This window comes from Pristis pectinata, chromosome 1 (genome assembly GCF_009764475.1).
Source record: "Pristis pectinata isolate sPriPec2 chromosome 1, sPriPec2.1.pri, whole genome shotgun sequence".
In the NCBI taxonomy this organism is placed as follows: Eukaryota; Metazoa; Chordata; class Chondrichthyes; order Rhinopristiformes; family Pristidae; genus Pristis; species Pristis pectinata.
The window spans coordinates 101,748,169-101,775,413 of NC_067405.1; the positions used below are offsets into that span (position 1 = coordinate 101,748,169).

Genomic DNA, 27,245 nt, shown 5'->3' on the forward strand with positions numbered 1-27,245 from the left:
ATACTTCCAGTAGTTAATTTTAATTTCCAGGAAGATTTCTTTACTCCTTTTGTTTTATGGAGTACTTCAACTTCAGTGGTGAGTTTACAAAACAAGTGCAGTTACTTTGTGTCAATCAGCCAATCAAAGGTGACCTGAGAAATGAGGTGCCTTTTCTACAAAGATTACAACTCTGTCATTTGAATTGAATATTGAATTGGAAAGCTGCACTGGCTTTAAAGTACCAGTTTAGTAACGTGGAGGATTGAAGAATCAAAATCAGATTTATTATCACTGACTTGTATGTTGTGAAATTTGTTGTTTTGCAGCAGCAGTACAGTGCAAAGATATATAATTACTATAAATTACAAAAACAAATAGTGCAAAAAAAAGGAATAAAGAGGTAGTGTTTATGGGTTTCATAGACTGTTCAGAAATCTGATGGCGGAGGGGAAGAAGCTGTTCCTGAATTGTTGAGTGTGAGTCTTCAGGCTCCTGTACCTCCTCCCCAATGGCAATAACGTGAAGAGGGCATGTCCCGGATGGCGAGGGTCCTTAGTGATGGATGCTGCCTTCTTGAGGCACCGCCTCTTGAAGATGTCCTCAAGGGTGGGGAGGGTTGTGCCTGTGATAGAGCTGGCTGAGTCTGCAGTCCTCTGCAGCCTCTTGTAATCCTGTGCATTGAAACCTCCATACCAGGCAGTGATGCAGCCAAACAGAATGCTCTTCACCATACATCTATAGAAATTTGTAAGAGTCTTTGGTGACATACCAAATATCCTCAACTCTTAACGAATTAGAGCTGCTGCCATGCCTTCTTTGTGATTGCATCAATTGTGTTGGACCCAGGATAAATCCTCTGAGATGTTGATGCTCAGGAACTTGAAGCTGCTCACCCTTTCCACCACTGACCCCTCAATGAGGGCTGATGTGTGTTCTCCTGACTTCCCCTTCCTGGAGTCCACAATCAATTGCTTGGTCTTGCTGACACTGAGTGCGAGGTTGTTGTTGCAACACCACTCAACCAGCCAGTCTCACTCCTGTAAGCCTCCACTTTGCCATCTCAGATTCTACCAACAACAGTGGTGTCACCAGCAAATTTACAGATGGCGTTTGAGCTGTGCTTAGGCACACAGTCAGGAGTGTAGAGAGAGTAGAGCAGTGGACCAAACACACATCCTTGAGGTGCGCCTGTGTTGATTGTCAGCGAGGAGGAGACGTTACTACCGATCCGCACCGACTGTGCTCTCCCGATGAGGAAATTGAGGATCCAGTTGCAGAGGGAGGTACAGAGGCCCAGGTTTTGAAGCTTGGTTATTAGTACTGAGGGGGTGATGGTATTAAACGCTGAGCTGTAATTAGTAAACAGGAGCCTGACACATGCTTTGCAGTTGTCTAGGTGCTCCAAAGCAGAGTGGAGAGCCAGTAAGATTCCGCCTGCTGTAGACCTGTTGTGGGGGTAGGTGAATTGCAGTCAGTCCAGGCCCTTGCTCAGGCAGGAGTTAATTCTAGCCATGACCAACCTCTCAAAGCAGTGCTACCAGGCGATAGTCGTTGAGGCAACTCACCCTGCTCTACTTGGGCACCGGTATGATTGCTGCTACTTAGAAGCAGGTGGGAACCTCAGACCCCAGCAGTGAGAGGTCGAAGATGTCCTTGAGAGGTCGAAGGTGTTCTTGAACACTCAGGCCAGTTGGTCAGCACAGGTTTCAGTACCCGGCCAAGTACGCTGTCAGGACCTGAAGGATGTTCTGCCATTGGCCGCCGAAGCAGAGACCACAGGGTCACAGGATGCTGTGGGGATTCGCACAGGTGTAGTGTTATTCTCCCTTACAAGATGTGCATAAAAGGCATTGAGCTCATTGGGGAGTGAAGCATCACTGCCATTTATGCTGTTAGGTTTCGCCTTATAGTAAGTAATGGCATGCAAACCCTGCCACAGCTGTTGTGCATCTGATTGTGTCTCCAGCTTCACACAGAAATGCCTTTTCGCTTTCTTGATGGCCTTCTGTAGATCATACCTGGACTTCTTGCAGGATTCTAGATTGCCAGTCTTGATGTAGCACAGAACTTCATGAGAAGGCTGAGGTAGTGAGCATCGTTAGAAATCTGTGGAGCAAAGCTCCAATGCAGGAGGTGTGAGAGTGACAGCATCACAAGACAGTCACATGGAATAAGAGTGAAGAGGTGACTTCATAACTAATGTGGAGGATGGAACCCATGTATTTAGTGTTTGATAGTCACTATTGTTAATTTAGTTATTTAGATTATTTGTGGCAGTTTTCATGGTTCGAGTTTTTAGTGTTAGCAAACAGTTAAGTAGGCTGAAGCCTAATGTTAAAAGTTACATCAAACAGTCTGTTGTATGAACTCAGCGGGTCAGGCATCATCTGTGGAAGCAAATCGACAGTCAAGATTTCGGGTTAAGACCCTTAATCTGGACTCCACAGATGCTGCCTGACCCGCTGATTTCCTCCAGACAGACTTAATGTGGGAGAGAGTTTCCCCTGTCTGGGGAGTTTTAGAATAAGGGGGCTCACAGTCTCAAGATACAGGGCAAGATAGAGATGAGAAAATTCTTCACGCAGAAGGTGGTGAACCTGCGAGATTCTCTACTACAGAGGACTTTAGAGGCCAAGTCACTGAATATTCTTGAAAAAGAGCTAGATAAATTTCTAAATGCAAAAATGGATGACCGGCTTTAATTATATTGAATGGTAAAACAGTCTTGAAGGATCAATTTACCTACTCCTGCTTTTTTTTGCTATGCTTTCTATGAATGAAGAAGTGCTGCCTCTACTTCTCCAGAATATAGGTGAGAAATGTTTAAGTTATTTCAGTGCTGACCATTTCGGTAACGGTATTTAAAACGAGATTAGTTTGAAGTTGTTATGGGAAGGGACATAGATGGGAATACCCAGTGGGAAGAGAGACAATTTCAAAAAAACGAAATCTTCAGAAAGTTAGTCATGAGCAACGGTAGGCCTTCAAAGTAGAAATATCTGTTGTAAATCAAGCAAACTCCCCCAAGGAAGAATGATAGGTCAAATAAGGTCAGAAGTCATTGGATGAGAAAAGTAATAAGGTTTAATGTAAGTTGGAGGAAGGCAGTTTATGACAAATGTCAGATACAGAATACAATCAGAAGTCAAGCAGAATACAAAAAGTGGATGGAGAAATTTGAAAAATGAATATGAGAATGGCAGAGTGTGAGAAGACATCAACAGTTAACAACAAAGACGAACCAGAAATCTTTTATAAGCATATAAATATTGAAAGAATAGTTAAAAAAAAAAAGGGCAGAGTTTATTTGAAATCAGTAAGGAAACCTTTGTGTTGAGACATAGGGAATGATGGTGATACTGAATGAAAACTTTTCATGTCTCTCCACAAGAGGTGAAGATAATGTGGGAATATAAATATTGCATAGAATGAATTTGCGTAGAAGGGAGGTGCTCCATTGGGTTGACATCAGTCAGTTAAGCAATCATTTGACCCAGAAGGAATGAATTATTGTTTGCTGAGGGAAGACAAGATGCAAATGTTACACCTTAGCCTTCTTAAAGAGGAGGTAGATAAATTTCTGGATGCAGAAGGCATCAAGGGGTATGAGGAGAGAGCAGGAATGTGGTATTGAAATGGGTGATTATAAGAAAAGCAATTAGCCTGTAACTAAAGGCTAATCAGTTGATGGCAGTGCAGGAAAACCATATGACAAAGACAAAACTACTGTTCACTTGGAGGTGTATGGGTTAATAAGCAACATCCACCAAGGTAATGAGAGAACAATTTTGAAGTTTGTAGTTGATGCAAAACTTGGCAACAGTGAGAAGTGCAGCCACAGATGTCAGGAGGACATGGACTGATGAAATAGGCAGACACTTGGCAGTTTCATGCAGTTAAGAGTGAAGTAATGCTGTATTTAAGGAGCAAGAGGGATATCCAATATAACAGCATTCCTAATGGTGAGCCCTAAGTGTGGCTACCATGGGAGCCAGGGCAGGGAGCATGGATGGAATGGAGCCAAGTGTGTCAATGGACCATGGCTGGGAATGGCGTGAGGTTTGCACTCAGGAGTCAGAACATGGCTGGGATCAGGAGCCTGGAGCTGGACTATGGTTGGAACCAAGAACTGGAGACCATAGTGTGACTAGGAATGTTGGCAGGTGTATTCAGAGAGGGAGGGGCGTAAGGATGGAAGGCGAGGGAGCAGAGAGTGAGGTGGAAACCCTTAAGACACAAACAAGTGGACTGCCAAGCTGAAAATTACCCTTCTATTCCTACTCTCAGTTTGCTATCTACTACTAAATCCTTACTACGAGTAAATATAATGCCCAGTCCCAAGAGCTCAAGTTTTGAATGAGATTGTCTTGAAAGGCATCTTACCCCATCCCTTTCCTGGTCCACTTTTATCTGTTCAGTCTATTGCAGTATGAAAATGCTCCAACAGGTTTGGCAAGCACAGTTTCTCATTCATAAATCTTCTGATTTTTTTCCAATCATGTTTTGTTTTCCTAAGTACTCTGGTACCAGGTCAATAATAATAGGTTTCAGCATTTTCCCTCAGTCTGATGTCAGTTCCTTTTTCCACTCTCTCTACTTTGCTGAATGACACGGATGTACTTGTCACCTTTCAGTCCATGGGGACTATTTCATGATCTGTGGGAGATTAAAACCTGTGGAACCACCATCTCTATAGAGATCTCTGGATTCCACAGATATGTACTGTCAAGTCCCACAGCTTTATCAAGTTTTAATTCCATGTGTTATTGTCTTAGTACTTTATAAATACTAAATTCTTAATGTTAGTCACTCCGAATAGATCCTTGGTTCCCCACTCCTGCCAAAATGTTTTTCTGTCTTCTGTCATGTTGACAGATACAAAATATACATTTAGTTTTTTTCTATTTTCATCTTCCCCGTAAAATGTTCCTGTCCTTGCCTGTAAGGGACCACATTAACTGTTACTAATCTCTAATTTTGTATAGCCCTCAAACCTTTTAAATTTTGTTTTCATCTCAATTGCTTACCCTAATATTTTGTTTTCTCCTTCCTCCAATCCTTGGCTAAACTTTGCACATTTCCATATTCTTTCCAATTCTCAAGATTATTCATGTTTTTATGTCAATATTATCAATGTCTTTCTCCAGTCTACTTTTCACTTTTGTTAACAGTGGTTGCACTCGATGTTCTGCAGTACTGCATTCAACGGTAGGGCATGTTCATCACAAATTATGAATTGAGTTTCCAAATGTTTGCCAATGCTTATCCAGACAGTCAGAGTATGAAATACAGAGAGAGTTCAAAAAGTGTGCACACGCACACACACACACACACACACACACACACGCATGGACATGCAGTGGGGAGAAAAGGCAGGAGATGAATAAGTAGAGTGAGGTTAAAAAGCACACAAGACAGTAAAGGAGAGCAGCAGAGACGGCGGGTGATAAAAAGTTATGGAGAGGTGGCATGTAAGTGAGAGAAAGGGAGAGTCACAGAAAGTGAAATGTAGAGAAAGAATCAGAGTAAAAAAGGAGAGAAGCAAATCCAAAAAAGGTGATAGACAACATCAGAGTAGTGTGGGAATGAGAAAGAGAGAGACAGGAATAAGGACCTTGAGAAAGAGGGAGGGACATTCAGGATGAGATTCAGATGAGAAATATTGAAATCATGCTACACTCAAAGCAGCGTTAGCAAAAGTAATTTGTGATGGTATGCACCCATTGCTGCTAATCTAGAAAGGTGCTTTCTGCAATTCTTCATATCTTGTATGTTAACATATTAAGCACTACATGGAAATTTTGTGATTTGGTTCAATAATATAACATTATAAGATGTATAGACCACGTAAATGCATTTTGAAGTGCAGCTAATGTCAATTCAAACATAAGATTTTTATTGAGCTGCCCCTAGATTCAATCATGTTATCAAGTACTATTTGTTTAAGCTATGGTTTAGGTTTCTGTATAATCTTTCCCACACTATTGCATGGGACCTTGTTACACTCTTGATAATCATTTCATTCAGTTATAACATAAAAGACTGTGCACTCATTAATATTGTTACATTTGATTTTAAATGAAGAGTCATTAGTCTCTCATTACGGTAGACTTGGTGAGCTTTGTCAGTTAATCAACATGAAGAATGCTGTCAAGGCAAGAAAAAGTTTTATGTCCCAAAATTATTGCTTTCATTTTGGTGCTAATTAGGTAGTAATTGAAATAATATTTCTGCCAATTTTAAGCCACAATTGAAATGATTAAGGGGGAGAAAATACAGATGATATCACAGAGTGGAATTATGTGTTTTCATTTTGCTCCTTTTATGACTGGGAAAGCTTTATAGCAAGTGGAATGATTTATTAAACAATATTTAAATACAGCACAATAATTTTGCAATGATGATTATATTTCTGTTTGGTTTAACATAACAGTTATAATTGATAGCAACGGATCTGTTCTGGTGTCTGTGCTCCACCCAGGTTACGTCATCTCACCCTACTCGAGTATCTTTTCTCCCCACCATGCGGATCTAGGCGACACTTAAATTTTCCTCAATTACTTTTGATAGAACATTCCACATTATTAGGGAAACAAAATTTCTATTGAGCTTCCTCTTGGATTTATTAGCAACAGCATTACATTTATGAGCTCAGGATTTCAACTCTTCCACAGTGGATGTGATCTTTTTAAAATCCACTCTATCAAGCCTTTCCATTATTTTTAAAGAGTTCTTTGAATACCTACTGTGGTCTTTTCATTCTTGAGCAAAGGTCTCCAACATCCATTCCTGCTTGTTAAGTACATTATCTCAATTTTGATGTAGTCCTTGTTCACCTTCTTTAATGTCTCTATGTTCTTCTTCTAATATGGAGACAAGAATTGTATTCCAAGTGTGGCCTAACCTCATTTAACGTAGTTTGTCTGCTTTTAGTTTTTACTTGTCTAGAAATAAATCCCAGTGCTTGCTTTGATATTTTAGTCATTTGTGCACCTCTCTCTGCTCCAACCCTATCAGAACCTTATTGGGCCAGATTTTACAATGAAAATTAACCACAAGGCTATTAGATTCATCTCTAAAATGGAAGAAATCTGACAGCGACAGCTAAAGTACGTTCCTGCGCAGTTAATGCACATAGATCCAGATATTGCTGTTGGTGATTCCCGGCTCTTCTGCAGGGTGCACTGTTGCATCCTCCTCTGTTGTAATCAGAGGAAATCAGTGAATTAACAAGAGCTTCATGAGAGCTAATCCTAACCCTCTCTCCAAACTCTGCTGGATGATAACACACAAAAAATGTGAGTTTGTCCAATGACATGAAACCAGTTTTTAACTGCAAGCTAAGCTCTAAGCCATTAAAACGTATAATTTTAGATGTGTGAAGCCTAGATCAGATAGTTATTTCAAATGTCCATTGTTTTTAAAGTAATTTTCTTCATTTATTAGAAGTTACTTTTGAGATTTCAATTTCTTGGTTAATCTCAAAACTGTTGCATCTTCTGGTTGAATTGTGACATGTTGTGGGTTACGTATTCCTCTGATAAGAATGTACCATTTCATACTTACCAGAATTAATTTATGGGTTACCTAATCTTCTGCAAGCTTGTTTTTTTATATTGCATCACAGTTTTCTTTTGGTTAACTTCTTTTCAAAATTTGATGTGCCCCTTAAATTTTGAAGTCTCAGTCTCTGTGTCACTTCCTTGTTCTATTATTTGCTAGTCTGAATAGTTGCATTGAACCTTTAGACTCTGTTTTCTGTTTTGCTACCCAATCAGTTACTTGTCTGCATGCTCCGACCACTATTGTGAAGTTTATTTATCAAAAAGGCAGTACCCTGACAAGAAGTGCTCATTAGTATTGCATTAAAATATCAGCTTAGATTATGTGCTACAGTGCTGGAATGGGGCTTACAACTGCCAGATTTTTTTTTCATATATTAACTAATGAGGTGTGCATGTTGCTGGCAATTATTACTACATTTTTGTTCATCCCTAATTGCTCCAGAACTGAAGAGGCAGTTAAGAGTCAACCATATACTGTCCTCAGGATCTGAATGCCACAGACAAACTTTTTTTAGATAAGGTAGTAATTTCATCAATTTGTATTCATTTAGATTTATTGTGTTTTCAGAAAAATAATCAGTGGGTAAACTTCATGAATTATTATTATTAATAACAAAGGCCAGGTCTTGTTGGCTAATGTCTGCTGTTCTGTAAGCATTTAGTCATTTAAATGACTGTAGGTATGGAACCTCTGCTGGTAAATGTGGAAGCCCCATATTCACTGATTGGTTTGGTGCCCCAGATCAATCAATGCCTCTCCCAGGATGTTTTGGGCCATTGTGGTTGGCTCTCTGCATCAGGGGCTGGTCAAGGGGGAAACCACCAGTGGTGACTCCAGATTCGGTGGTGTGGGGAGCAAGGTCACAAGACCATTCTTATTTAGCAATCCCCCACCACCCAGCTAATTGTGTGTAATTAAGGACTTTGAAAGCAGGCTTCAAGTTCAAAGTAAGTGTGGATCAAGGTTTATTTATACAGAAATGTAATTCAGTCTTGCCCTTAATGCCGAATCTCTGTAATGTTGAGCAAGCAGTGCTGCAGCTTTTGAAAATTGCTGAAGGTCACTTTCTGACCATGAGCTTTTACATGTACAATCATCTTCAACATATGGAAGGGATGTCAATGAAATTTGCAGTAGCACTGCCTCAGTATAATTGTACAGCTGTAAGCATGATCCCGATGACTGAAGTGCGTGGCAACAACTGATGCCAGTGTCAGACTTAAGCCAAACCCATCCAGTGACTTGCCGAACTGCATTCAGTTTGAAAATGTAAACTGTTCAACGTCAGCATAGATCCATTTCCATCCCCACCTTGGTCAATACTGTCCTGTTGTTTAAAATTATCTCTGCTTACTTTGCAAAGGGCTTCCTTCTGTCAAGTTCTTTCTCTACTGGATGTGCTGCGAAATCTGAATTTTTATGGGAGATTCTTCCTTCTGTTGGTACTGAGCATGTGGAGTAGAAACATTACACATTGCTACATGATCTGTCCAATTTGCTATTGGGCAATTAATATTAGATATTTAATTTTTGGACACAAGATTTAGATGTAATTCAATGTCCCCGATGGGTGTATCTTGAGTATGAGTCTGTGCAAGGATTTTCATTAGCTTCTATTTTAGGAGCCTCACTCCCTTTCGCACTTACTAAATTGAGTAAACAAATGATTAACCCAATAGTTAAACATACAAATACGAATATGGTTTCAATTTCGTAAATTTTTCGGATTGAATAAATTCATTTTATCAAGTCCTATCCAATCCAATTTTTTCTTTCAACCATCCAGAATTGATTTAGCTTTTTCTTTATGGAAAATGAAGGGAATAACATGCTTTCGTGATTTATTCATTGATAACTGTTTTTTGTCTTTTGAACAGTTGTCTAATAAATACAATTTGCCTAGATCACATTTTTTTCAATATTTACAGATCAGAAATGTTTTAAAGTTATTTTACCTACTTTTCCGATACCATATAAAATTGAAATTACAGAAAAAAAATTTAGGTTTTAATACTTATCAGACGGGCTTGATAGCAATAATTTATGATCTGATTATGAAAATACGTCTAGAGACACTTGATAAAATTAAGAATGAATGGGAAAGAGAACTCCAGATACTTTTACCTATAGCAACATGGAAGAAAATTCTCCAATTAGTTAATACATCTTCAATGTGTACTAGACACTCTTTGATACAGTTCAAGGTGGTTCACAGGACCCATATGTCTAAGGACAAGTTAGCCCGTTTTTATCACCATATAAATCCTATACGTGACAGATGTAATTCGGAGGTGGCTTCCCTGACACATATGTTTTAGTCCTGCCCTCTTTTGGAAAAATATTGGAAAGATAGTTTTAATATTATTTCAACTGTATGTTACGGACTCAGTGAATGTCCCTTTAAGATAGAGAGTGTGTGTGTATTTGTGTGTGTGGCGTGCTTACGTCAATAGAAGATAAAGGACGTAATGACGTTGAAGAAGAAGAGAGAGAGAAGGGAGAGAGACACCAGCCTGCTAGTGTTCTCTATCGATGGATGAGAAACAATAACTGTGTCTGCCACTGAAATCCATGTATGGAAGTTGGAAGTAATCCAGTGGAGTTCACTTTGTTGCTGACCTGTAGAAGGAAACAGGTATTTGTGTGTGGACGACCACGATTCGGATGCTTTTCGGGGTGAGGGAGTCACTACCGAGTAAACATTGAAGTGTCGTTTGGGTTCCATCGTGGAACATTTGGATTTCGTATTTACTCTCTCTATGTTTCTCTACGTCTACGTCTTATCTTCAGACAACGGTGGTTGTTGAAGAAGCCCTTGCTCATGTTTCACCTTATGGCTTGCGGAACTGAACTTTAAGAACCATTCTTGAACTTGGAGTTTGGGACTTTGTCACACACACACAAAGCGTTTAGTTTTGGGGTTAACGTTCAAGGTTTAACATTTTTGAATTCTAACATACTAACATTTTTACTTTTATTTTACGTATTATCATAAGTAGTGATTAATAAAATAGTTTTTAACACTGAATCATGCTCAGTGTGTTTCTTTTGTTGCTGGTTCGTGACATGTATTGAATATTGATTTACAACCCCATCCTATTACTGCAATTTTTGGGTTACCAATGATGGATTCTGGCCATTTATCTGCTTCTGCTTGTCATATGATTGCTTTTCTTACATTAATGGCCAAGAGCTCCATTCTATTTAAATGGAAGGATCCTATACCTCCTACCACATTTCAAGGGTTTTCTCAAACTATAACATGTTTAAACTTAGAAAAAATTAGGAGTGGTACTGTTGATCCTTCGCTTAAATTTGAGGAAGTTGGGAGTCCATTTATTCAGTATTTCCATATGATATGAGCAGACCTTTTTCGAATCCCTTTCAATAACCTTTGAATATAGAGGAGCGGAGCTAACGACATAATTTTTTTTTAACCGAAGAAATATCAGTCCAGTTTTTTTTTTGGAAGTTTTTGGTTTGCTTTTGTTTATTATTTTTTTTATTTGGGGGTTCTCTTTTCATATAATTAAGTTTCTTTTCAAATTTTTTTTTGTATCATGCTTGCTTAGTAAGAGATTGGGAGGTTCAGATTATATATTTTATTCCCAGTGATTGTATATGTTAACTGTTATTATTGTCATCCCGATCTCTTTGCACCATATGTATAATCACTAATGTTATGTATATTAATTTGAAATTAATTTGAAATTCAATAAAAAGATTGAAAAAGAAAGAAAGAAAGATCTGTCCAATTTATATATGTAGCTTTCTGTTCTTGTGCATGGAAGCTTATGAAGCTTATCTTGGAAAACTGGATAATTAACTGACTGCTATTGATCTCTTATTTCCCTTGGAATAAATAGCAAGCAAGGAACCAGGCGCATTTTGCTCAGAGACATTGTCTGCCTGCTGAAACTGAAACTAATGAATAAAGTAACCTGACCGAGTCCAGGATGACATTCAAATGACAGGAAATACTGATGGCTCTGGTTCTGATGAATGATGATCAACCTGAAATGTTCATTCTGTCTCTCTCAGATTCTGCCTGTTCTGCTGAGTAATTCTGAAATTTTCTGTTTTCATTTCTAGAACATAGAACAGTACAGCACAGAACAGGCCCTTCGGCCCACAATGTTGTGCCGACATAGCTAATCCCCTCTACCTACAGAATGCCCATATGCCTCCATTTTCCTCTCATTCATGTGCCCATCCAAGCCTCTCTTCAAAGCCCCCAATGAATTTGCCTCCACCACCCTATCAGGCAACACATTCCAGGCATCCACCACTCTCTGAGGAAAAAAAAACTTACTCCTCACGTCTCTTCTGAACCTACCCCCTCTCACTTTAAATGCATGCCCTCTGGTATTGGATCGCTCAATAATGGGAAAAAGATATTGCTTGTCCACCCTATCTTTGCCCCTCATAATTTTATACACTTCCAAAAGATCGCCCCTCGGCCTCTGCTGCTCCAGAGAAAAGAGCCCAAGTTTGTCCAGCCTCTCCTGATAGCACATGCCCTCCTGGTAAACCTCCTCTGCACCCTCTCTAAAGACTCGGCATCCAGCATCCTTCCTATAGTGAGGTGACCAGAATTGCACGCAATACTCTAAATGCGGCCTAACCAGAGTTCTATAGAGATGCATCATAACTTCTTGACTCCTATACTCAATACCCCAATTAGTGAAAGCAAGCATTCCATAAGCCTTCTTAACCACCCGATCTACCTGTGTAGCCACTTTCAATGAGCCATGGACTTGCACCCCAAGGTCTCTTTGCTCTTCAACACTGTTAAGGGTCTTGCCCTTAAGAGTGTACTGCCTCTTGACTTTAGTCCTACCAAGGTGCAACACCTCACATTTATCCGGGTTAAACTCCATCTGCCATTTCTCTGCCCACATCTGCAACTGATCTATATCACACTGTATCCGTTGCCAGTCTTCTACACTATTCACAACTCCACCAATCTTGGTATCGTCTGCAAACTTACTAACCCACCCATCAACATACTCATCCAGGTCATTAATGTACATCACAAACAGCAGAGGCCCCAGTACAGATCCCTGTGGAACACCACTACTCACAGGCCTCCAGCCCGAATAATTCCCTTCAACCACCACCCTCTGTCTTCTATGGGAAGCTAGTTCTGGATCCACACAGGCAATCCTCTACTGACCCCATGCATCCGAACTTTCTTGGTTAACCTATTATGTGGGACCTTGTCAAATGCCTTACTGAAGTCCATATAGATGACATCCACAGCTCTACCTTCATCAATCTCTCTCGTCACCTTGTCAAAAAACTCAACCAGGTTAGTAAGACACAACTTGCCCTGCACAAGGCCATGCTGCCTCTCCCTAATCAAGCCATTGGATTCCAGATGCTCGTATATCGTATCCCTAAGAATTTTCTCCAGCAATTTCCCTGCAACTGACATGAGACTCACCAGTCCATAGTTCCCCACATTTCCCCTTGTTCCTTTCTTAAATAGAGAAACAACATTAGCCACTCGCCAGTCATCCAGGACCTCACCCGTAGTCAAAGAGGACGCAAAGATACTGGTCAAGTCCCCAGCAATTGCCACTCTCGCCTCCCTCAGTAGCCTGGGGTGTATCCCATCGGGCCCCGGGTTCTTATCCACCTTAATACTGTTTAGGAGACCTAACACTACCTCTTCCTTGACCTCCAAATGCCCTAACATGTTTCCGCCCTCAGTTCCAATTTCTGTGTCCTGCATGTCCCTTTCTTGGGTAAATACTGAAGAGAAATTTCAAGCATCTGCTATTTTTTTGGAGTAAGAAGCGAGATGCTGGAGGAGTTCAGTGGTTCAAGCAGCATCTGTGGAGGGAGGTGGATGTTGACTGTCCATTTCCCTACACAGATGCTGCCTGACCTGCTGAGTTCCTCCAGCATCTTGTTTTTTTTTGTTCCAGATTCCAGCATCTGCAGTCCCTTGTGTCTCCATCTGCAGTGTTTTGATAAATTGGATTGAATCTTAGACAAATGTTGACATGTACATTGTAATGAAGCAGGATTCAGTACTCGGATGGGATTGTTTATCAGAATGAAGAAAACGAAAGTCTTAGTTTAAGTTGAAGGGACAACTTACTATGCTGGCTTTTGCTACAGAAGTAAGTAAACCAATAGCACTCAATTGTATTTATGAGGAGATTTGACAGCAATTTCTAGCAACCACTCTGGTGGAAATGAGGAAGTTGTTGTCTAGCCCTGTTAGAAGTTGCCCTGTACACAACAAGCTGGTTTATAAAGAATTTAAGTGAGAGATCTTGAATGAATGATATGGATCACTGTTAGATGTTGTATTTAGTGAACCCACCAGGAAAGGTCTGGCCTTTACCGTGTAAGTCATGGTTACAGTGTCATTGGTCTTACTGGCTACCAACAATGTCCTTGACACTGAAAATTACTGTGCAAGTTTAAAAAAAAGTTTCATTTCTGCCTCTCATATCTTGCTGATATGTATGAGTATTATTTGCCTCTGTAACGAGAAGAGAAAAATACTGTCTTCGAGTGTGAATTGTCCTAGATTTATTCTTAGGATGAGGGATTGTTGTATGAGGGTAGAATGATGCTGGAGTTTAGAAGAATGCTGAATGTTTGCTGGAGTTTAGAAGAATGAGAGTGATCTCACTGAGATTTGCAAGATTCTGAGAGGTGTTGACAGGGTGGGTGACAAGAAGCTGTTTCCTATCGCTGGCAGTTGAGAACAGGGATAAAGTCTCAGGCAAAGAGGTCAGCTATTTAGGACTAAGATAAGCAGAAATTTCTTTGTGCAGAGTGTTGTGGTTGTTCAATTTTTGGGTATAATAAAGGGTCAGTTCAACAGATATCAATGGAGGATCTGGTGATCAGGCAGAAAATTGTTCAAGGCACAGGATTAGTGGCACTTTTGAATGAGAGATGTATGGCTCACTCCTATTTCTTGAATGTTCTTATGAAGCTTGCTGCAGTACGAAGTTTGTCAGGGTGTGGTACTACAAATGAATGTTACATATCAGTCTTGACTAATTGCTTGTTATCTAGTGAGTGATGATGCATTGAGCAGCGTATGGGAATGGTGAGGCAGTTGGTAGATGTGGAATTTGAGATGTGTTCACTGACATTGACTGAAATATTTGTTTATTTCTTCCCTTCATTTCCCCTCACCTGACAAATATTTTTCACAAGGTGCGAACAGAAGAAACCTTAGAGATCAAATGAATAAGGTAGATGTTAAATTGTCTCACAGGTGTGATGTGGCTTATCCTACATTTAAAACAATGCAGACTATGTTTTCATTTTTACACTGACTTTGTGCAGCTTAGAGTTGTTTTAATTTGGATTGATCTTCCTGAGGGAATAAAAGGTTTCACTGCTATCATCTCTAACCAAAGAACTCAAATGAGAAGTCCAGAATGAGGTCATTGTTAGTCTGTATGTTGGTTCATATTTTGATTTTTTTTTCCAAAGTGATTTCCACTTGGGACAATGAGAATTCCCTTTTCAATGTACATGTGAATCTCCAAAGTATTAGGCAAGATACTATATAGTTAATTTATGATTTAAAAGTTCTGGTTTTCTTTTGTATGTTTCAACACAATTGAAAAAGTGTGTCAGGACCAGCAAAAATTGGTTCTATTTTTGACAATTTATTTTGTCCTTAAGAAAATCTCTTGAAACACAGTTGAAATTATTTTGCTAAAGAGTGCAGATGAGCAAATGATTGTAAAATTCAGGTGTCCTCAGGCAGCCCTGACTAAACAGTTTGTTGTCTGGACAATCATTTAAGCTGCCTCAAACATTTTTGAGAAGCAGCCCTGAAAGATGGAAACAATATGTTCTGAATAGGAAGGTTTTATATATGCACTGTTCTATGGCCCTGGAGACATAGTCAAACCACAAATAGATCTACTTGAAATCACTGGGCAGTTTTAAATTGATGTTGAATTATCTGTTCCTCTGTAGTCATTTCAGGCTGCATGACAGGAAAATTTTTTATAACCAAAATGTGCCATTGGTGATTTTCTGTTTTTTTGTTTTGTAGGAAAAGGAAGCAGTGGAAGGAGTTGCAGTTGGTGCCATTCTTTCTGACTACCAGCGGGTCAGAGTAGAAAATGTGTAAGCACCCTGTTAAGTTGCTAAACAGTATTTGAGGTGTTGGTGGTTTGGGGGGAAGGGGGTTTGGAATTAGATTGAATTTATTTATTATTAGTTCACAAAAGTTTTTTTTTATTTCCTTATTTCAGCTCACCTCTAGCTACTTCATTCTTTTATTGTTGTTAAGTTTAAGACTTGAATAGAACTTGTGTCAGAAATGTGAAGTTGATAAATTTATAATGTAGTTATGGGAAGAACATAATTAAAACTAGAAACCAATTGAACTCGGTCTCACTGATTAACCTAAACATAGCAGCAGGCATCTGTGAAGTGGAATTTGTGAAATGTGTCCAAGAAAGCTTCCTTTATCAATATGTAGAGGGAACAACTAGAGAGGGCATGTCACTGGACCTCCTCCTGGGAAATGAGGTTGGGCAAGTTGCGGAAGTGTCTGTCAGTGAGCACTTTGGGTCCAGTGACCATAATTCTATTAGTTTTTAAATAGTTCTGTCGAAGGATACCACTGGTTCACAGATTAAGGTCCTGAACTGGGGCAGAGCAAATTTTGGAGTCATTGGGCAGGATCTTGCAGAGGTTCATTGGGCGAGATTGTTTGCAGGGCAAGGAGCATCTGCCAAGTGGGAGGCCTTTAAATATGTGATATCAAGAGTCGAGGGACCTGCATGTTCCTGTTAGGGTGAAGGGCAAGGCTGGCAGGTTTCGGGAACCCTGGTTGATGAGAGATATTGAGGCTCAGGTTAAGGAAAAGAGGGAGGCATACATGGCACATAAACAATTGTGAACTAGTGAATCTCTTGATGATTACAAGAAGTGTAGGAGTGCACTTAAGAGAGGAGTTAGGAGGGCAACAAGAGGATATGAGAAGGATCTGGCAGGCAAAGTGAAGCAAAATCCCAGGAGTTTCTATAGGTATATTCAGAATAAAAGGGTGGCTGGGGAGAGAATAGGTCCCCTTAAGGATCAGCATGGCCATCTGTGTGTCGAACCAAAGGAACTGGGTGAGATTTTTGATGAATATTTCTCTTCAGTTTTTACTGTGGAAAAAACGATGGAAGCTAAGGAAATGGGGGAAATGAGTGGTGTTGACTTGGACCACGTACGAATTAGCAGGGAGGAGATACTGGAGGCCTTAAGAGGGCTTTAGGGTGGATAAATCCCCAGGGCCTGAAATAGTGTATTCTTGGACCTTGTGGGAAGCTAGAGAAGAAATTGTGGAGGCCCGTGCAGAGGCCACAGGTGAGGTTCCAGAGGGCTGGAGAGTAGCTAATGTAGTACCATTGTTTAGAAAGGGTAGCAAACACATGCCAGGAAACTGCAGGCCAGTGAGTCTGACATTGGTGGTGGGTAAATTGCTGCAGGGGATTCTGAGGAACAGGATCTGCCAACATTTGGAGAAACGGTGTGATTCGGAACCGTCAGTATGGCTTTGTGCATGGGAAATCGTGTCTGACAAAGCTCTTGGAGTAACAAGCAATGTGCAGGAGGGACTCAGTGGGTCACGCAGCCTCTGTGGGAGGAAGGAAATTGCCGACTTTTCAGGTCGAAACCCTGCATCAGGACTGGGAGTGGAGAGGCGAGACGGACAGCATAGAGAGGAGAAGCGGAGTAGCAAAAAAGGATTCTGAGGGCGATTGGTGGGCAGAGGAGGGGTGTAGGATGACAGGCAGGTAGTGCCAGGTAGGGGAGGAGAGTGAGGGCGGAGTTAGAAGACTGTGGCGGGTGAATGACAGATGGAGGCAGACAGAGGGAGGAAAAAGAAAAAAGGTGGAGCAAGGTGGGGGGAGAGGAGTGTGAAGATGGGAGACAGCTGCTGAAGGAAGATAAGCAGGATCACAAAGCACCACCAGAGCTGGGTTCGGATAAGAAAAGGAGGTGAGATTGGGAACCATCAGGGGAGAGGTGAATGACAGTTGGAACCAGATTGGGGGGAGGGGAGGAGAGGAGAGTTGGGGGGGGGGGGAGGTGGGGCCCTAGGGGGTGCTATGGAACAGAGGGACCTAGGAGTGCAAGTGCATAGTTCACTGAAGGCGACATCTCAGGTAGATAGGGTGCTGAAGAAGGTATTTGGCATGCTGTGCTTCAGTCAGGGCACTGAATATAGGAGTTGGGAAGTTATGTTGCAGTTATATAAGACATTGGTGAGGCCGCACTTGGAGTATTGTGTACAGTTTTGGCCACCCTGTTATAGGAAAGATGTTATTAAACTAGAAAGAGTGCAGAAAAGATTTACCAAGATGGTACCAGGACTTGGGGGCCTGAGTTACAAGGAGAGGTTGCGTAGACTAGGACTTTATTCCCTGGAAAGTAAGAGATTGAGGGGTGACCTGATAGAGGTATATAAGATCATGAGGGGCATAGACAGGGTGAAAGCACATAGTCTTTTTCCCAGGGAGAGGGTGCTAAAAACAAGAGGGCATAGGTTTAAGATCAGAGGCGAGAGATTTAAAAGGGACATCAGGGGCAGCTTCTTCACACAAAGAGTGGTGCATATTTGGAATGAGCTGCCAGAAATAATGGTGGAGGCGGGCACATTAGCAACATTTAAAAGCCATCTAGATAACTACATGAATAGGAGAGGTTTAGAGGGCTATGGGCCAAACGCAGGCCTAGCTCGCTGGGTAACACAGTCGGCCTGGAGGAGTTGGGCCGAAGGGCTTATTTCTATGCTGTATGATTATAAGTCTGGATAAGTTTGTTTGCAACTTCTCTCATTTTGACGAAGCTGTCCATTGTTCATTGGAGAGTTTGACAGCCTTACTAAATATGTGAAACAAGACAGTGTTTCCTCCAAATCATCCTTCAGCAATTCTTGATTCCATTTCAAAGCAGTCCTGGTAAGGTCTGTCCTGTGGTACAGTGTGCAAAAGAACACAACATTATGAACCAGTTGTCAGATTGCCTGCCCTCAACATCCACCTTTTCGTGACCCAGTCAGGGCCCCAACCAATCATTCACACATAACATCACTTTGTTTTCATTCTGCTTTTCAGTTTTAGCAAAAAAATCAGTGTCTTTCTCTATGAAGTGTTTGTAACTAAGCATATTCATGTACATATCACATTGTCAGTACGTAGACTTGTGCATGGACAGATTTACAGATCCCTGCACTTTTCAGCAATCATTATGGAAGAGAAAGCTTCACCATAGATGACTGATATGAACAAGGAAAGTCCGATTCCTTTTCTACTCTGTGGCCTTTGATTATATGCAATTTTGCATTTAAATTTATAAGACTGAATTGAGATACTGTGATATGACCCATGAAAACTTCTTGCACTATATCCTTATCATAAAATGGCTTTGTTATTATAATCTCTTCTGACTCACTTACTATATATCTTTTGGCATTTTATTGTTAGTAGAGCTTCTCATGCCTATAAATACTTTCCACTTGAGCCTACCAATATTAGCATCTTATTCCACTACTTTACAGTATTCAATGTATTTTGCTTTCTAAGTCATACAAGAGAAAGGAGCAATAGAACAGCATCAAGTCTGAAAGCCTGCTAAGCACTCATTTTCATGGATGATGTTTCTGTACATACCCATTCCCCTCTATTTTCTTGGATTTAAAAATCTCAGTTCTTGAATCAGCATTCACTTATCTGCGAGGTAGAAAATTGATTGACAGTTCTTGTGAGTGAAAAAATTCCTCCATATTTCATTCCTGCATGACCATCTGGTTCTGGATTCTCAGCCCAGAGGAAACAGCCTCTCAACATATACGTTGTTAGTTCCTCTTAGAATCTTGTGTTTCAATGAGATAACTTCTCATTCTTCCAGTGAGTATAACACCATGTTGACTGGCAGTCCCCTGCTCTTGTTTTTTTAATACTCTGAAAGTGTCCTTGTGATGCTCCAGCATAGAATTCAGGAAATCTGCTCACCTGCATATTGAAATGGGACGTTCTCGATGGTTGTTAAGTGAGTGGTCTGGATTGCACTGGTGGCTCACTGGTGATTCCGTAGAGAAATATTGGTTGGCCGCCAGAGTCAAGTCAGTGAATTTCCGTGGCTGTGCACTGTCACGGACAACTCAAAATGTGCTGGATTTCCTGACTCTTCCCCCCCACCACAATCCTGGGCTAAACAGTGGCTCTGAAGCAACTCATCATCTTGAGCTGAGGAGCTAGATTCACTTAGTATCTGAACCCACAGCTTTATACCAGCTATAACTGGTGTACATGCATTGACCCTTGCAGCTGGGGTACAAGGGTAGCTGACCTCCATTAAAAACTTAAGTGGTTCATTTCTTCTCATTTATTTAAATTAATATCAGTGTTTTGATTGAGTTAACTGTTTTTAAATATTTTTAAAATTCTTTTAACAACTTAAATGTATTTCACCTGTTTCCATCCAAATGGTCAGGCCTTCATGCAGCATGACCCATTCCAAGGCCGTCAGGGCAGTCTGAGGTGGGGGCTCAGTCTTCAGCACCTGATGCCCACAGACCTTTCCATCTCATTGGATATCCATGGCAACCAGGCCTCCAGGACATTGGGAGGCCTACAATTGCAATAAGTGAATGTGACCATGGTCTTCCTGGGGGGGGGGGGGGGGGGGGGGGGGGGGGGGGGGGGAAGGGGGGAGAATGTGAGGCGTGTCCAGGTTCACTTTGATCTTGTCTGTTATTCACTGGTACAAATTCGACAGCATGGATGACACATTTTTCAACACTTACTCACCTCATGTGATACGTCAGTTGTTTGAGGATTACAGTTGTTGCTGCCTGGCTTGCTGAGTTCCTCCAGCTTTTTGTATGTTGCACTGTTTCATGATTGGCTGTAAGATTTTCACTTTGACTTAAAATAATTTCAAGCCTGTATATTCTAGTCATTTCTTTAAACAGTTGGAGGAGGTTTGGGTCATGTACCACTTGGGCCTACTCTGCCATTCATTAAGATCACAACTGATCTGACTTTGGCATCAACTCTACTTTGCTGCCTGATCCCTTTTACCATTGATTTCCCCCACAATTCATCTCAGCCTTAAATATATTTAATGACTAAACACCCCCTCTTGTTCTCCAGAACACCAGAGAGTATAGGTGCATTCTTATCTCATCAGGAATTCAATCTCATGATCCTTTATGCACTGCCTCCAAGACAAATATGCCCTTTCTTAAACAAAAAACTCTGCACTGCTCCAAGGTTGTTCTCACTACAGCACTAGACAGTTGCAGCCAAATTCCCTTACTCTTGTATTCCATCCCCCTCGCAATAAAGGTCAACGTTCCATTTACCTTCTTAATTACCTGCACACTGACTTTCTGTATTTCATGTATGAGGACATCCAGACATCTGTGAATGCCAACATTTAACAAGTTCACACTATTGCTCCTTTATCATACCTATTCATAAAGGAGCATTTCAGTGCACTCAAAGAGTAACTGCTACACGGTCGATTAACAACTTCATGTGCTGATAGAATGCACTGATTTTACTGCATTGGATCTTTATTCACTACAAACACTCAGACCACCTTTCTTTGGTCCAACACACACAAAAAGTGCTCGAGGAACTCAGCGTGTCAGGCAGCATCTACGGAGAGAACTAAACAGTCGACGTTTCGGGTCGAGACTCTTCATCAGGACTGAGTTCCTCCAGCGTTTTTTGGGTGTGTTTCTCCAGATTCCAGCATCTGCAGAATCTCTTGTGTCACTGTCTTCCTTTGGTCCAAGTAGCTCATTGAAAACATACACTTAGCTCCTTTCATTGAACAGAAAAGTTATCATCTGCACTGCTGGTAGAATTAGAATGGTGGACCACACAAATAATTGGGTAAAAGTTACCTTTTACTCCAAGCATGCTGATGCAGTGATGAGATCATGAGATGCACAATTTTAATGCTTTTGTAAGTTTTGCAATTTAAGTCAATTATGGGGTGAGGAAGGAAGCAGCATGAATCATAATTAATTTGCTTTAATGGAGGGCTGCCACCCCCATCATTCCATATTTCATGACTTGAAATACTGACAATGTAACTACTTCTAGTTAGTTCTATTTTGTTGTCACTGTAACTAACTCTAGGAGTTGGGTTCAGAGACAGCCAGACTGACTTTCACCCAGTTTTTCTTTTGATATATATAAACAGTGTACCTTGTGCTAAATAATGAGAGGAAGCCAGTCTTTAAACATTCTGTGGCAATTTGGTTTATTTGTATTGCACAGTATCCTCACATGAAAAAGATGAATACATTGTAACATTACAATGAATATAGGAGTTCATGAGTGTTTGTTAAAACCAGTTTTTAATACCAGTTGGATGATTTTGGTTTTTGTTTACTCTGCACCAATGGAACCATTTATGAAGGTGGAAATTATCAGGGTTAAAAGATATGCCTTAAGTTATATCAGTACTTTTGAAATATATCCAGTTGGAAGGCCTTTTTTTTGTACCTTCACAGGTGCAAGCGACTTAATCTCCAGCCTTTGGCTTACCTCTGGCGTCGAAACCAGGAAGATTTGCTGAGAGAAATGATATTGTCTAATGTTCAAGCCGTGATAATCAAAGTCGCAGCTTTTGGTAGGTATCCAGACCGCATGGGAGCAGTCTATTAACACAACATAATCCCAGTCCTTTGTATAACCACAAACTGCAAATGAGCAGCTGTCAAATATCAGAGAAAAAGTTCAAATCATCAATCACTTTTTTTATAAAACTGTAAAGAGATCTGCCAGAGGCAAACACATTTGAGCACAAAACAATTTGGAGAGATAAGGAAAAGGCAGGATGTTGGAAAATGACTGCCAGAGGTAGGTAATTACTTTTAAATGCCTTTAATCAAACCTGTCAATATCACAAGTTATTAGACAGTTTAAGAAGTAGAAAGAGAAGAATTTTATTAGTCTGCATTCCTTTAAAAATAGTAAACAGAAAGTACCTTGAAATCGATATGTCTGCTGCACAGATTAATGAGCCTTTAAAGGAAAATATGATGTTGTATTTAATAAACCACATTTCTCTCTTTTTATGTTAGTAGTTTGTATTTATTGAGAAGACTGTCTTTTGCACATTTATAGTAAATAGCTCGTAGGCTGTTTCATTTTGTAGTTTGATATCAGTCAGTATTTTAAAAATTTGTTTTAGGATAAAGATTGATGCTGTATACAAGACATTGTTCACAAAACCAGTTTCTGATACAAATCATGGTGCATTCCTAATTTCTGAATTCCAAATACTGGGTTCTTTCCCAAAATTTGTAATAAAATATTTTACTAAGCTATTGACAGACTTTATATTTGCAGTGAGGAGATATTGCATTTGCATTGGGAATTGTCTGGGCCATATTCATAGTTGAATTTAATTATTCAGCACTTGCTGTTGTTTTACTGTGGTGGTATATATGCAACTTTATGAAGATTTTATTGTCTCAATGATATTAGGTGCTTTGTGATATTCATCTTGAATGGTATTTGAATACATTTATTACAGGTATTTCACCCTAAACTGATAACAAGGCTGAATGACAAAATGACTGCATAACTTAAATTATCACTTGTTACTTTATATCATATAATACAGTTTAGTCTATCCTTTTAAAAAGACAGTTCTACAGTTGTCCAACTGTATGCTTTGATTCTTCATATGGCTGAACTATTGTAGAAACAGGATTAAGCCATTGAGCTTTTCAACTTGTTCAGTTTTAAAACTTGTCACATGTAAGTGGCTTTCATGAACTTTCATTATTTTATTTCCATGACTGAATTGGTTCAAGAAGGCTGCTTACCGTGATCTTTCCAAGAGCAATTAGGGATGGGCCATAATAAGGTCAGACATTCTGTAAATGATGATTCTCATTGTTCGAGGTCCCTGATAGCTGTAAACACTAAAAAGCAAACTCTATCAAGATGATGCATTTTGGGAATTTAAATCGGGGTAGGACATCTCCAGTAAATGGCAGGGCACTAAGGAATATTGATGAACAAGAGATCTTGGAGTTCAAGTCCATAGTTCTCTGAAAGTGACAACACAGGTATATAGTGGTGAAGGAGGCATATGACATGCTTGCCTTCATAGGTCAGGACATAGAATAAAAGATGGGATGTTATGTTACAACTTTACAAGACTTGGGGTATTGTGTGCAGATCTGGTTGCCACACTATAGGAAGGATGTGGTTCTGCTGGAGGAGGTGCACAGGAGATTCATCAGAATGTTGTGTGGATTGAAGACTTTAGTTATGGGGAGAGTTTGGAAAGGTTGGGTCTGTTTTCCTCGACAAAACCAAGTAGAGGGTTGACTTGATAGAGGCACATAAAATTATAAGAGACATTGATAGGGTGGATAGTCAGAATCTTTTTTGTATGGTAGGGATATCAAAAATAAGAGGGTATAAGTTTAAGATAGGAGGAAGGAGTTTCAAAGGGAATTTTAGGAGAAAGTTTTTTTTTACACAGTGTGGTCGATATTTGGACCTCGCTGCCAGAAAGGGTGATGGAATCAGATACCTTTTGTATGCGGTACAACTTTGACTCTATCATTCCACTACAGAAGTTATATATTGAATCTAAAAGTTTACAGGAATGAATAATCCAAGAGATGGTTTCACATCTCTTTTATTTTGAAATAAAAGCAAACTGCTGGGAATACTCAGCAGGTCAGGCTTTGCCTTTGGAAGGAGAAACAAATTTAACTTTTCAGATTGAAGATCTTTCATCAAAACTGATAAAGGGAGAAAACAAGTTAGTTCCCTCTGCCAGCCTCTCTACAATTTAAAACTACTTTTTATCTCTCTTTCCCATTTTGACATAGGGTCTTCAACCCAAATTGTTTGTATTGTTTCTTTTTCCACAGATGCTGCTGGAGTTGCTGAGTGTTTCCAACATTTTCTGTTTTCATTTCAGATCTCCTGCATCTGCAGGTTTTTTTGATTTTTATCAAATGAGAATGTAGGCTTGAGTCCAGAATTGGACTCCCACTTGCATGTTCATGCACATTGGAAACTACATCACTTCAGTTAAGTGACTTCCTTCCAATTATCTGTGGGAAGGGCATTTTTATCAGGCTAAAGATTACGGATTCTTTTGGGAGAAAAAAAGTTGTAAGAAAGAAACAAACCTAGTAACAAATGATGAAACATTTTATCTGCCAAATTATAAAACCTTTAATAGTTAGAATTCCTCAGTTATTTGCAACTAAATATTCTCCATCCTATTTCTATATTCCTTTGTGTTGGCATCATTTGCACCATTCACCCATTGGTGATCCAACAGACATTATTTTCTCTAGGATCTCTTATTTGTGTACATCTCTATGTGAACTGATGCATCTTTCTCTGGCATAATTTAAAATACAAAATACAGAAATAAAGGTCTGACTAAAGAGAAATTTGTATCTCAGTCTGAATCCTACCCACACCAATTCACTCTATTCTGCTTTCCAACTATCTTCCAAAGGTTACTTCAGTAGTGAAAAGAGTTGAGTTACTAACCACTCCACAGCAGAATTTCTCACATCAAGTTGGAATCATGGGGAAATAAGGTGAAAAGAAAGATTACAGATCTGAGCTTCATATTATGTTCATAATTGAGATTCAAACAATTGCTGAAATCTCTGGCTGAGTACTTGCGTCATGCATCAATTGCTCTTTGTATTACCTGAATTCATAATTGCTTTGAAACTCTCCAGATATAAAATACATCCATTACTGAAGTCCAAATTATAGTTTGCATTGTAAACTCTCTGACATGACGACATTGGCACCAAACAGTTTTTGCAGTTCATTTTAGTGCAAAATTTCATTCTGAAGTCAGTTTTTAAATCAAGAATGTTAATATAAAGAGAGCTGGCAGAAATGACATTGGTCGTGACCTGAACCATCCCTTTACCAAGACAAACCTGTTGTCTGCGTCTAGCTCATATTGGAAAATACCAGACTGAATTAGTGACAAAGACTGCTTTGTTGAATAGTCACTTTGAGCCCAAATAGTTCTGGATTGTAATTAAATAGAAAATTACTACTTTTTTTTGGCTTAAGGCAAAGAGTTAGATATTATCTAATTTTGTTTCTCACCTGTCTGGAGTTCCAGTAATTAAGCAAAAGACAACGCAGACCATGTTCTACTACCATTACACAATGCCAAAACAGGTTCAGGATATGAAGATTTTGTTTGATGTATCGGGTTGTGGAGGAGGTAGACTATAAACCATTGGCTTAGGGCACAATACTGAGCATATCAATGCTGAGTTATTGTAAATATGTGTTAGATAAGAAAATGAAAATTTTGAGGGGCAACTTGCTGTATATTTTTACTAGTTCAAATGTTAGTGGATGAATGCACAGAATTAACTTGAGAATGATATTTCAATGATTGCTCTGGTGAATCATCACTAAATTATCTGTGAACTAAAGTTTCTTAAGTCAGGGCTCTGTGTCAAGGGCTTAAGTTAAGGAATACTCAGGCTGAAGGTCAACTGAGTCCCTGGCCCTTGGTCAGTTGAAAATTGCATCCCCATACTCATTAACAAATGAATTATAATACTTCAAAACTGAATCCATCATGTCAACTGCTGTTTGGATTAGAACTACTGTATTTGTCATGACCTATTAATCTGAGTGGATGCAGAAGTGGGTGCTAGGTGCACATTGCAGGTGGGCACCAATGAATATGTTTTGTTCCTTGACCATTAACCAGCCCCTTGCCAGAAATTTTAACTGCTCATATTTAGGACTCGTGCCTTGAGTCAGGAATGAGGTAGCTGGGGTGGGTGGGAGACGATGACGGTGAGTAAGAAGAATGAGGCTGAGGATAGTGTCAGTGGTGCTTTGAGATAAGTGAGGGAGTGATGGAAATCGAGGCCAATTTTGTACTCTCAGTGGATCTTGGAAATTTAAAGCCAGGGCCTGGAATCATTGAGTGTCTGGAGTGGTACCGCAGGAAGGAGTGGTGGGAGACAATGCAATGGAGCATTGTGGATTGTGGATGGTTAAAGGTAAGGGGCTTAACTAACAGGGGTCACAGTGTAGCATAAGGATCAAGTTTTTCCAGGGCTGCCCTCCAATGATCACTCCCGGAATACACATTGATTTGGAAATGATCATTATCATGTTACACCCAAGAAAATAATTGCATATCACTGAAACATATGGCATTATGTGATCAAATTTAGGGGCAATTGTTTCATCATTTACCTTTAGTTAAGGATTTTATTTGATGCCAAGAAAGAAATACTGATTTAGTTTAAATTACACTGCTTTCAGTTTGTTTGGAAATGAGTTAAGTTATTTTACCCTTTGTATCTTTGTAGATGGGGCACTTGTGGAAATGATTACCCAGCCCCTTTCTACAAGTGTAAACAAAATAGCCTGAACAACTGTGACTTGAGGCTTAATGGCCCTTTTGTTTACAGATATGTTATTTACTCCTGAGCCTTGTCATTGGAATATCTCCTTATCAGGCTGATCTTGGGGATCAAGGACGACCTGTTTCCGTTCTGGCTGATGAGGTCAATGCGGGAACTGCAGACTCGTCCACAGCTCAGGCAGGTGATAGCTGATAAGGTGGGTGGGTGATAGTTTGTGAGGTGGCGCTCTCCTTCTGCAACTCACATGGGGCTTCTGTATGCTCCCGATGCATGG

The 27,245-nt window shown here is 40.0% G+C and overlaps 1 protein-coding gene across 3 annotated transcripts in view; it reads left to right on the top strand.

Moving 5' to 3' along the window:
• dph6 (diphthamine biosynthesis 6) overlaps nucleotides 1-27,245 on the top strand; it is a 212,506-nt gene that overhangs the window by 49,796 nt on the left and 135,465 nt on the right. For all 3 annotated transcript variants that reach the window (XM_052025476.1, XM_052025485.1, XM_052025487.1), the window contains exons 4-5: nucleotides 15,593-15,666; nucleotides 22,073-22,191. In XM_052025476.1, the coding sequence (XP_051881436.1) occupies nucleotides 15,593-15,666; nucleotides 22,073-22,191 (193 nt within the window). The remainder of the gene's footprint in view (nucleotides 1-15,592; nucleotides 15,667-22,072; nucleotides 22,192-27,245) is intronic.